Source organism: Podarcis bocagei, assembly GCF_964188305.1.
Source record: "Podarcis bocagei genome assembly, chromosome: 3".
NCBI lineage: Eukaryota > Metazoa > Chordata > Lepidosauria > Squamata > Lacertidae > Podarcis > Podarcis bocagei.
This window is the reverse complement of record NC_138127.1, coordinates 67,323,246-67,335,411: the sequence shown is the minus strand read 5'-3', so window position 1 is coordinate 67,335,411 and position 12,166 is coordinate 67,323,246. Positions and strand designations below refer to the sequence as shown.

Genomic DNA, 12,166 nt, shown 5'->3' with positions numbered 1-12,166 from the left:
TTTCTGCCACTTATAAAGTATGTGTACTTGAGAAATATTCCAAGAAATTATACTGCTTCGATTCCAACGCTCCCTTATGACAATCATTATTTGTTATCTTTCTGAAGTAACATAGTTTCTCTTGTATTAAACAGCCTCTTGAACTTGACTCGTCATAACACCCTGCAGCTTCACACACTTAACTTATTTGGAGTTCTTCACACTAATTGGTTTTAGAAAGAGGGGTCAACACCCATTTTATTTAGCAAAAGAAAGGTTGGGTGCAGGGTCGCCATTCTGCAGATGGAAGTGATTCTGATCTAGCAGAAGCTTATCGTGGAATAAGGATGACTATTTTCTACTTTCCCCCTGCAGCCCTCAGTGCCACTGTCCATTGTTGCAGAGGGGCCTGCAGCCACTGATATCAGCTTTTCAGAGGGCAACACAAGAAAGGAGAAACTGACAAAAATAATCTTCCCCTTCTCTGTTCCTCTAGCCAAGTTTCACATGATCAAAACTCCATTGCATGCAAGTTTGAATCCAACCCAAACAGAAAAGAAAAACAGCCACTGTCAAAAAGCAACCGTTTTCAATGCAGTTTTGCCTCACAAAATGCATTCTTCAATTACATATGAAGAGCCTGCTGGATCAGGCCAAGTACACTGTACTGTATTTGTGTTGTTATCCAGTTGTCTTTAGATCAAAAGGTGAACCCAATTGATGATTTCATCATACGTCAAGAGACAAAGTGGCACGATAAGAGGCCTAGAGCCAAACATAAGGTCAGTTATTTCTAACACTTGTCAAATTTAGTTACATGCCTCCTTGAGTTTTTGTTCCAACATAGGGACACGGGTGGTGCTGTGGTCTAAACCACTGAGCCTTGGGCTTGCCGTTCAAAAGGTCACTGGTTTGAATCCCCTCGACGGGGTGAGCTCCCGTTATTCAGTCCCAGCTCCTGCCAACCTAGCAGTACGAAAGCACGCCAAAAGTGCAAGTAGATTAATAGGTACCACTTCAGCGGGAAGGTAAATGGCATTTCTGTGCACTGCTCTAGTGTCAGTGTTCCGTTGCACCAGGAGCGGCTTAGTCATGCTGGCCACATGACCCGGAAAAACTGTCTGCGGAGCGGACAAACCCTGGCTCCCTTGGCCTATAAAGCGAGATGAGCGCCGCAAGCCCAGAGTCATTCGTGACTGGACTTAACAGTCAGCGGTCCCTTTACCCTTTACCTAGGGCTTATGGAAACGGCTATGTCTTGTTGATGGAGGGTGAAGATGTTGAGAGATTTCACTTGCATGCTCTAAACTATTTTTATTTTAAAATGCTTGTGTGATGCTTTTCCAGGCAAAGACTATCAAAAGAGATTTACAACCAATAAAAACTACAAGCATTAAAATCAAGAATAAAGATCACAGATAAATACAAACTCAGAATTTTAGTAACACAAAAACATTCCAGCTTCCTTAAGTGAGTGGAACAAAAAATTATCCAGGGAAGGCAATTTGAAACAAATGAATATTTTGAAACATTCTGAAAAGCTGACCACCACAGCTCTACTTGGACAGAGGTCCAAACTGTGGAGCCACAAAAGACTCCCTCTCTGTCTCCTAGTCATTCACATAATAGATCTAGGAGGTGAATACATCAAGAGGTCCTCTAACTGAGATATCTGTGCATGGGTAGGATGGTATGGTGCATGTAGCCTTTTAAGTAACTTGGGCCCAAATCATTTGGAACTTTCAAGGCTAAGACCAGCACTTCGAATTGTGCCTGGAGACATATTAGGAGCCAGTGTCATTAATGAATACAAGTGTAATTGAAGCTGACTGCCATACATCCATCAGAACTCTGGTGGTTATGTTTTGAAGCAGCTGAAGTTTCTGGACTATATTTAAAGATAGCCCCACATACAGTGCATTACAATATTAATCTAGTCTAGATGTGGCCACAGCATGGATCAGATCTGTGGCTAGGTCTGTCAGCTGCAGAAAGGGCTCTACTTAGTGTACCAGCCAAAGTCGATAAAATACACTCCTGGATACAAATGCTACCTGGGCTCCCCCAGTCAGTACTGAAGCCAGGAGAACTTGGGTCTTTTAACAGCAACAGTGGGGAGACTTTGTTGCATGGGCTTTATTTGGCCCACAAGGCCTTTTCTGCCAAACCATGCCCACCTGTCCCACACTTGATACCATATGCAATGCCAGGCAACTAAAGACGCAGCTGCAAAGGAACAATGGGGAGCTTAAAATGCACTCCTGAGTGTTCCTTGGCAAGCAGCACCCATTCTCAGCACCAACTGACACTTTCAGTGAGCCCCTTTGAACTTGTCCTTTCACATGTGTGGTTTGGATTCAAATCACATCTGCAAACTGACAGCTTCAAAAGGGCTTGTTATCAGTGCCAATCAGATGATTAATGCTGAAAGTGAGTTCCTCTGTTGTCACCTGAATTGATAATGACATCAGGTGACTTTAAAAGTAGGTGGTCCCTCCCAGCCCCCCAAAAATAACTCAAGTGAGTTAGTTCTTGATCTTTGGGCTGGGGGTGGGGGTAGGGGGGAATTCATTCTATTCCAGGGAACAATGTTACCCTGTCCAGTGCTAGCTGTAATCCTCCTTCTGAAGCCAGGAATCTCCAACCAATAGCTCCTCTGTATTGCCTGGATTTAACCTCAGTTCATCAGTCCCACCAATGCCTTCAAGCACTGGTTTAGGGTTTCAACAGCCTCAATTACATCAAAAGATGGCAACAAAACACAGCTGCATGCTGTCAGCATACTGATGACGCTGCAACCACACCTTTGGATACCTTCCTCCAGAAGTTTCATGTAGATATTAAAAAACATGGAACAACAATACAGAGCCCTATGCTACCCCACAAATGAAAAAACCACTATGAAGCCATTATCAGCCCCCCAAACTAAATGTGGTTTCTTTCCATAATTGCACCAAGTTTCAAACAGATTTCTGCTGCTTATAAACAATACATATTAAGTATTACACTCTATGTCAAAATTATCTATGCAATGGCAATAACTCACCTAAAGCCTTATTAACAATAAATGCTACAATAAAAATTTTTAGAATTATAGTTTTTCCATAAAACAACACATAAATAAACAAATAATTATCAGATTTACTTTTAAGATACAGGCATATGCATGCTAACATGTGATCTAAATCATATCCATTAAATGTAGGGAGACTACTGAATATACAGCATATGCATAAGATTGGGCTACTATCTGGCCTAAGACGTATTGCAAAGGATGACCATGTTAAGCTTGCTGCAGCAAAACAAAGCAGTGTCCTATGGCACCTTAAGGACTCAGTTCCTTCTGTACTTTTGCCAAGTACCAGCAGGACCAATAAATTACTCGAAGCCCTCATCTCAAGAAGAAAGAAGCAAGATTAATTTGGAGCGTTCCAGAAAAACAGAGTTACATTTAAACTATGCTGTGGGGAAGAAAGATCTCCTTCCTCCTGTGACTGAAACTGAGTAGGACTGGAAACCCACTGGTGAGGGGGAGAGAATGGAAGGGCAGGTGGGAGGGGCAAGAGGTACAGTTATAGCTCAGGAAGACTGATACTTAAGCCAGACTTCTCATACCTAAAAAGCTTGTGTTAACAGAGTACATACTATAGCTATATGATGTTAATTTTAAGTTTTTACTATGCTCTATTGAAAACAAGTTGTATGTCATGGCCATGGAATATGATTAGATTTTTTTTTGTGTGTGTGACTCAGTCATCAGCTCTAAAGCTTTACTTAAGTTCTTACATCCAACACTCATTACTGCAATATAGGAATGCGACATGCAGCAAGTTGCATGCATCTCTTACACCAAGAGCAGTCTCAGGAGGCTGCTAGTTTGAGTGGAGGTATGCCAGGAAGTGAGTAGGCTGCTTAACATATGGCATGTATCCATTTTTCTGCCCAAATTTAGTTGCAGCAGGAGTGGTTGGGTTTTAAGTAGAAAAACAGTCTGAAGGGGAAAGGTTAAGCAGCCTCTTTCAATGCCATGGTTCCACACAAACTTGCATCCTCCTAAGGCTGGTTTCTTACACAGTCTAGTTTGGTCCTTTATTCTTTTTCCTTGATATAAGAATGACAAACTGTGAATTCACTCAGATTTACTAAAAGAGACCATTTAAAATGTTTATTTTAGGTGTAACATGGATTTACTTCCACTGGGTGTACCAAATAAATCATCTTTTCAGAGAGCCAGCTGAACTCCAGAACTCTAGTTCTTCATCTTCATAGTGTCTTGAGTCTGTTTTTCTCACAGCCCCTTTAAATCCCTCCCCCTAAAAGACCCAGGCTCTGCCAATATTCCTGTATCTGTGTCACAGTGGGTATATAGGTTCTATGCAGTTAAAATCCAATACTGAGATATCCCTTTCAAAAATTAAAAAGCCAGATTAATAAATGTTTCTTAAATATATGCATTGTGTAACTATCATTTCCCGTTTTCCAAAATAAAAATATTAAGTAATACCTAACAGCTGCAAACGGTCCTTGGCCATTGCCAAATTTGTCATCATTTTAGACTGGAGACGGCGAGCTCGATCACAATGATCTCCTTAAAAAGAAAGTTAAATATTCAGATTCAAGCATAAGTACAGCAGTAATGTTTGTCCCACACTATAGCAAAAAAGAGAAGTAAATATTAAAATTACAACTTACTTAAATTATCCATGCATCTAGAAGTAACTGACGATGCTCTGCATAGATATCTAACATTAGAACAAGTCTGTGCATGCTTTTCTCTCTTCAGGGACATTTGCACAAATGAGGAAAATATGCAAATGAACACAGTAGTAAGAACGTGTTCCGACTAGCTGTATTTTCCCATTACGTGTGCAATTAGCCTGCTCCCTGTTAATATTTTCTATTCTCTGCCATTATTTCAAAATGCTGATATGGAACTAGCATTAGTATTAGGTCTCTTTCTGACAAGTAACATGTCAGATTTCTAAACTGATGAAAAAACCATTCTAAAGGAACATGAACTTTGGATTGATTTTAGCCCCAAGAATCTCTAAACGACAAAAACTTCTAAGATATTAATAAATGCTAACTATTTGCCATGCCACATTTACATTACAATTTTAGTATACTTGTTTTGCCAATTTACAGATAGAATGCCTTCTTACATCAAAATTAAATAGGTATTTAAAGCTTTCAACTTGCTTAAAAGCAACACCAAAAATGTTAGTGCCAAGGTAGCAAAATTGACTTGAGGCAAAAAATCTGACTGCATTTTATCCCCATCCCCTCTGAAAAGAGAACATGAACCATCAACAGAGATACTTTGTTGAACCACAACTGTGACAAACAAAAACGAAATCCAGGTTATCTGTTCAAAAGAAAAGTTGAACTAAGAAACAAGCGGTAGATAATGTAAACTATCCAAAAAAAGAATAAACCATTAGCACATGAACCCATTATTATTATTATTATTTGAATTTATATACCATCCTATACCCACATGTCTCAGAGTGGTTCAGAGTTATCTGGAAGGCTTAGGTGCCAACTTGCTGGGGCCCTGGCTAACCAAGCACCCACAAAATTCCCTATGAAGTGTCCGGACCCACAAATTTCGGTGCCAGGGCCATGCTCACTGCATGGCACCCATGGTCATGGAGCCAAGGTGGTACTCCTGCTGGAAGGATTTTTATTCTTGCATTATGTCAAATTTCTGTACGTACTCCATTCTTTTGAAGAAGTAACTGGCAACAGACAGGATGAAGGCATGGTGGGGAAAGGGGTTAAAAGCACCTGGGCACCACAGAGTGCCTTCATCAGACTTTAAGTCATGATAAAACTTATTTCTAAGTTCTGACATGAAAGACACAGTGTTTTGAGCATGTTTCCTTATGGGCAAGCTGCTATTTGTGTTGGTTAGGCCTTCTTTCTAAAGAAAAGGTTTGCAATTGTGCTGATCTAAATCACACATGTAGCCCTCCAGATGTTGTTGGACTCCAACTCCCATAGGCCTCACAGCTATGAACAATGGCCAAGGATGCTGGAAACTTCAGTCCAGCAACCTCTGATTAATTCCATTTAAAAGTATGGTTCTGATTGTCTACGATCAATCCTAAATATTCGTTGTATCCCATTATGAATTCAGTATTATTCAACATGAACTGGAACAGAATCAGTTTAGGATCTAACTTTATTGGCCTGAACCAGAATTAATTCAGCACAATTTTAATGGCAGATGGGTTTTTTTGTTATTATTTAGAAAATTTAATGAGTATCGGTTTGAGTAATTCCAAAACAGAGATTTTATTTCAAGTACAATTAGCTGTCAGCAATTAAGGAAGTGTATTGCATTCAACAACTCTGGCCTTGTTCACACATCACATTCAAACATAAACTAAGGTTTAGTTGTTTTTTTATAAACGTATTTGTCTACCTCAATTTTGTGAAAAATACCAAAGCCATCTGCAACAATTATAATACAATAAAAACCACATAAACAATTAAAACAGATCACCAGCTGACTACTATGGGAAATGTTTCTTAATTGTCTGCATAAGCCTTACGGCAAAGAAAATTTTTCAGCAAACATTTGAAAGTTAACATGAATGCTACTCCTCTGCCACTCCTGCTGCATTGCAAGGAAACAAGCTGTGGTCTGGTGGCTAACATATTTTAAACAAAGTCTGTAGTTTTTGCTCCAAATAAGCCCCAACCATAATGCTAAACTAGACCATGGCTTGTTTCCTGGCAGTGTAGCAGCAGCAGGAGCAAACAACCAGTGATTAACCTCAAGGAAACCAAAAATCCATGGTAATATGGCTCGAGGTCAGAGGGGGGAAAATTAACCATGAAAAACTTTTTTTTTAATTCTGCAAAAAAGAAGATGATGATTTACTAGGTTTTCTTTGCCAATTTCAATTGCTCCTTCTGTTTATTCATTTAAATTTAGGATCAAAATAAGCTCACAGTTTCAGAGACACAAGGTTGGCCTACCTTGACCAGTAACTAGCACAGCTATTCCTTTTTCCAGTTCTTCAATCCCCTTTCTGTACCATTCAACAGCTTGTTCCTTTTGTCCTGCTGAGAAAAAGTTGGTTGCATACTTTCCGTTATGAAGAATGGTCAGAACTACAGACACTGTATAGAGCCTATGGAAGTTATTTGAAGATGGCTGCCAGTATGCACATTCAGACTTCTGTTTTCTCTTCTCCATCCTCCAGCTCCCAACAACCCAAATCTGCTCAACCCTCTGGAACAGATTTTGAGTCTTGTGGGGGCCCGCAGGGGGTAACTGCTCCACACTACATTGGATCTCAACCTAGTATTAAAGCTTGTTCAGAAAGCAACCCAATAACAATATGTGCAGAAAGGTAATTACGGTACACATCAAGAGTTGTTATGGGATTGATGAAATACAGAACGTTCATATTGTGCTTTTGATTGCTTGCAGCCTGACAAGTAAATCAAAAGTATCCCCATATGCAGATGGAAAGCTAAGGTATACAGATAGTAGTCTGGCTAACGCTATCTAGGAAGTTCATGACTGAAGTGACAGGTGACCTCAGACTTTCAGGTTCAGAACTCACCTTGACATTATGCTACTCTGACTGCCTTCACATTCCTTTTGTTTTGTTTTGTTTTAAAGAAACAAAGTGTCAATAAAGTATTTAGATAGAAAAATGAGAATCTGGATCACAAGAGAATGTGAGAAGTCAATGAATTCACAGTGCCTTGCTTTTAATATCAGATTACTCAAGAGAGCACACAATCAAAGTCTGAAAGTTACCCAATTCAATCCCACACAGGAATGCTGGATCATCCACACAACAGCTGCTACAAGTAAATCCATACACTCCAGACCTCAACAGGCTATGGTTATATCAGGTGAACTATAAAAAGCATCTTAAAAGTAAGGAGCTCCAGACAGCTCACATTAGCAAGCAAATCCACATGCCTAGAAGGAGAAAAGCACAGCCAAGCAGGGCAATTACCCATTCAATATGTGAAAATTTCTTTCAGTTCAGATCCTGAACTAAGCAAACCACATTAATATGTTGACACAGTTTGCAATACAGTCCATGAAGTTTTGCCATAATTTTTTTGCATGTGAAGAATCAGTGTGTTATACTATGAGTCAGTCATGAAGCCTACTATGTGACCCCGGCTCCCCCACTCTCTTAGCCTAACCTATCCTAAACCTACCACAAATTATGCAGTCGAGTTTCCCACATTTGGGGAAATCGCAGGGGTCAGCACACCCAGAGTGCAATGGAAAGTTATTTTCATAGGCTTGTCAAACTGTCTTGAACTCATTCACTTACTTCCTTATCTTGATTCTGCTGAACAAATGAGATAGAAAGGTTTAATCTTAATGTTTCAGATGTGTTTAATCTCTCATACAAAACAATGGGCAATCAGCTATATTACTCCCAGATATTGCTTATTTCTACACTTTCCAGAAAAGCCATATAGTGCCACAATCACTAAGTAGGGAAACTTAAAGGGCAAGCAACTTGAAAAAAATACCCAATTCAAGCTTATGTTTTGAAAGTGACTGGACACAGGGTTCGAATTCACAATCAATTCCTAAAAATAACAAAAGGCAAGAGGTGACATGATAGATGTTTATGAAATAATGCATGGCATGGAGACAGTGGTTAGAGAAAAGTTTTTCTCCCTCTCTCATAATGCTAGAATTCATGGACATCCAATGAAGCTGAATGTTGGAAGAATGAGGGCAGCTAAAAGAAAATACTTTAGGCAACACATTATTAAACAATGGAACTCACTCTCACAGGAGGCATCAATGGCCACCAACTTAGGCAGCTTTAAAAGAGGATTAAAAAAATTCATGCAGGACAAGGTTATAAACAGCTACTAGCCATGCTGGCAATGGTCTATCTCAACTGTGAGAGGCATTATGCCTCTCAATACCAGTTGGGTAGAGTAATGTTGCACTCAGGTCTAGCTTGCGGTCTTCCCACAAGCATCTGGGTGGCCACTATGAAAACAGGATAGTGGATGAGCCACTGGCCTGATCCAGTAGGCTCTTACTATGTTCTTAATGTCAGTCTTAATTTTTGTTTTCGTTACATATGTTGGCAGTCCAATGCTGTTTGTTCAGAACCATAACTTGTGGTAAGGAACACATTTTGGATGTAAAAGGTTCAATCCCTGGCATCTCCAGCTAAAAGTATCTTAGGTAGCAGTGTTGGGAATAACCTATGCTTGAGACCCAGGGGTAGGTTAGAATCAACCAGTTGTCTAGGTCAGTGTAAGGTGCTTCAACATATCCATCTTATTGTATTTTAAAATATCTGTGACTGCTGCATTGGAAAGGTTGTTTTTCCCTCTTATTCTAAATCACCACGAAATAAGTAAATGGAAAGAGTGGGTCTTAACCTATTACATTAAGTAAAACTTACAACAACAAACCTCACTTCAGTCCCTATTTATTTACAGCATGATTTTAAAAAGCTATCAATGGCTTATCTTTTACCAAAAGTGTCACACCAGGAAGCACTGAAGGTTACAAATGGCAAACGATTTAGCTTTAAAATATCTGAACTCTCATGTTCTCTCACAAGACTAACAGCTACTGATTAAGTTACAGTACAGTCAATCCTAACAAAAAAAAGTCCTTTCTGAATAATTTGCCTCCACAGAGCTCACCATTCTACACCCCCCCCCTCAGCATTACCAGCTCAAGAATTTGTCTGAACCCCTTAGAAACTTGAATTTGATATGCAGCTCAAACAAGTTAACAGAAGCAGCGGCTGGTGATGGTGTATGATGAACCACAGTAGTACAAGCTGAACTCGGAGAACAAAGAGACTAAGCGGGTAACACAAAGTCTCTTTCACATTCACAGCAAAGCCTCCCTCTACATAGACTCCACCCACCAAGTCCTTCATGTCAGCACCCTCCATACATCCTAACATTCGCCGCCTCTTATGGGGTGAATATACCACCACAGGCTTTTCACTCTGGAGCAATTCTACTCTTCAAAGCCCCTCGCCTTTTAAACCCCTGCCTATCTAACTAATTGAGCGCGGACTGAACCATCGCTGCCAACACTACAAGGAGGACCTAAAAAAACGCTCTTCAGTCCCCTCGACTGCGGGAGCAGATGGGCGACAAGAGCGAACTCGGAAGCAATTTATCAGCATAAGGAGACACAGCGCCGGGAAGGGGAGGTTGACGGAACTGGGGGGGGGGGCAAAAAGATGGGGGCGCAGCCATCCGACGGGCGTGAGGCGACGACGAAAGGGGGCTTCTCCACGTCGCACGCCCGTCCCTGTCCTCCTAGGCGGCATCCCCTTCCCCTTCCCTCCGCCGGCACCGTCCTCGCCGCGCAACACAGCCGCCGCCCCCCATCCTTTGCCGCAGCCATTTCGCCTCTCCGGGGCCTCCCTTACCGGCCTCGTCTTCGTCGATGCGCAGCGCCGTGGAGATGCACTCGAAGGCGCGCTTGTGGCAGGCTCGCACGGTCTCGGGAGAGTCGCCGGCGCCGGCCCTGGCGGTGCCTTTGGCGGCTGCCATCAGGATGCCGCCGCGGGAGAGCCGCTCGCAGAGCCAGGCGAACAGCAGCCCCAGCTGGAAGGCCAGGAAGCGGAGCAGGGCGAAGGCGGCGAACAGCGGGTACGAGAAGTAGTAGAGGTTGCGCTTGTGAGGGGAAGCCGCCGCCGCCGTCGCCGAAGCTGCCTGTTGCTGGTGGTGCTGGACGGAGGGAGCCGGCCCGGCCCCGGGCGGAGAGGAAGTCCCGGCGGCCCGAGTCGGGGAGCTGGAGGCGGCTAAGCCCTTCTTCTTCCCTCTCCCGCCCGGAGAATTCATTCACCACCGCCGTCGCCATAACCCGCTGCCAGCGACTGACAACAACCAGCCGCGCGGGCCTGCCATGGCACAGGCTACGCCCCTTTCCCTCAGCCCCGCTATCAGGAACAGGGGGCACTCGCAGGCGCGCGCACGAGGCAATCTGCGCAGCGACGCTTCCTGAATAAGGAGCGCCGTAACAGCAGCCCTTCGCCGGCTGCCTGGACGCTCTCGTCAATTTGCGCCTGTGCGAACCGCAGAAGCGACAATAGGGGGCGTGGTCGGCACTACGGGCGGTAGGGAAAGGAGGCGGGTCAACCCGGAAGGCTACCATCATGCAATTCTTCTCACGTAATTAACGGAGATAGCGGGTTGGCTGGCTGGTGTGTCTCTTAGTGTCGGCGTAAAAGCCAATACAGTACTAGGTAGAGTTACAGATAGGTAGCCGTGTTGGTCTGCCATAGTCAAAATAAAAAAATCCCTTCCAGTAGCACCTTAAAGACCAACTAAGTTAGTTCTTGGTATGAGCTTTCGTGTGCATACACACTTCTTCAGATACACACTAGTACTAGGTAGAGTTTATGCCCCTCTTCCTCCACTCTACATTGCACCCGCTTTGTGTGGAAGCGGTGCACTCTGGGCAATGTAGTCAGTAAGGGAATACAATGCGTAATGGGAGTTAGGATTTCTTTATTCTGTCCTCAGCCTGTTGACAGAATGTCAAGTCAAGAAGGGAGGGAGGCAGGGAAGTTTTCTACAGATCCCCGCAATTAAAAACTAAACTGGGGGTGTTCGAAGTAATATAAAACACATAAAATTACAGAATGATGCAGCAAAGCTTTAAGAGACTTATGTGATGCTGGTTATGTTTTTGAATAAAGGACCTATTTAAAACAAGAATTGTCTAGAAGCCCTATTCACTATTCCAATACATTTTTTTTACCATATGGATCATCACAATGTCACTATCTCTTCCTATATAATTTCCCATGTCCATGGGGTAGGCCACTTGTCTGTTCTGGAGGAACAGGTATACAGCATAGTCTGGGGGTGCGTCTCTGGACCCATGTTTGTCTCTTGGTGTGCAAATTACCTTGGTAGCCAAGCATGCCTTTTACATGTTGTTCCTATACAGAGATGCTTGGCCACTGTGGTATTGATATTTGTAACCTCAAGGCTAGATTACTGTGATGTGCTCCATGTGGGATCTATGTACCCTTGAACTTAATTGCAGTGGCGCAGAATGCAGCAGGTAGGTTGTTGGCTGGGATATTCTTTCACCATATAACACCTCTGCTGTGGGAGCTGAACTTGTTGCCAAAAAGCTATCATGCACCATTAAAGGTTTTACTTTCAGTATTCCAAGCCCTAAAAAAGTTGG

The 12,166-nt window shown here is 42.5% G+C and overlaps 2 protein-coding genes across 6 annotated transcripts in view; both read right to left on the bottom strand.

Moving 5' to 3' along the window:
- The window catches only part of SPAST (spastin), a gene marked incomplete at its 5' end in the record, with an annotated part of 33,098 nt that extends 22,292 nt beyond the window's left edge, over nt 1-10,806 (bottom strand). For 3 of the 5 annotated variants that reach the window (XR_014006164.1, XM_081187143.1, XM_081187145.1), the window contains 3 exons: nt 4,484-4,567; nt 6,967-7,053; nt 10,392-10,806. Coding sequence is in view for 4 of the 5 variants with exons in the window: in XM_081187143.1 (XP_081043269.1) it covers nt 4,484-4,567; nt 6,967-7,053; nt 10,392-10,806 (586 nt within the window). The remainder of the gene's footprint in view (nt 1-4,483; nt 4,568-6,966; nt 7,054-10,391) is intronic. The other 2 variants (XM_081187144.1, XM_081187146.1) reach the window with 1 other exon arrangement.
- Nucleotides 1-12,166, bottom strand: part of LOC308583798 (uncharacterized protein) — a 133,794-nt gene that overhangs the window by 50,273 nt on the left and 71,355 nt on the right. The window lies entirely within an intron of this gene.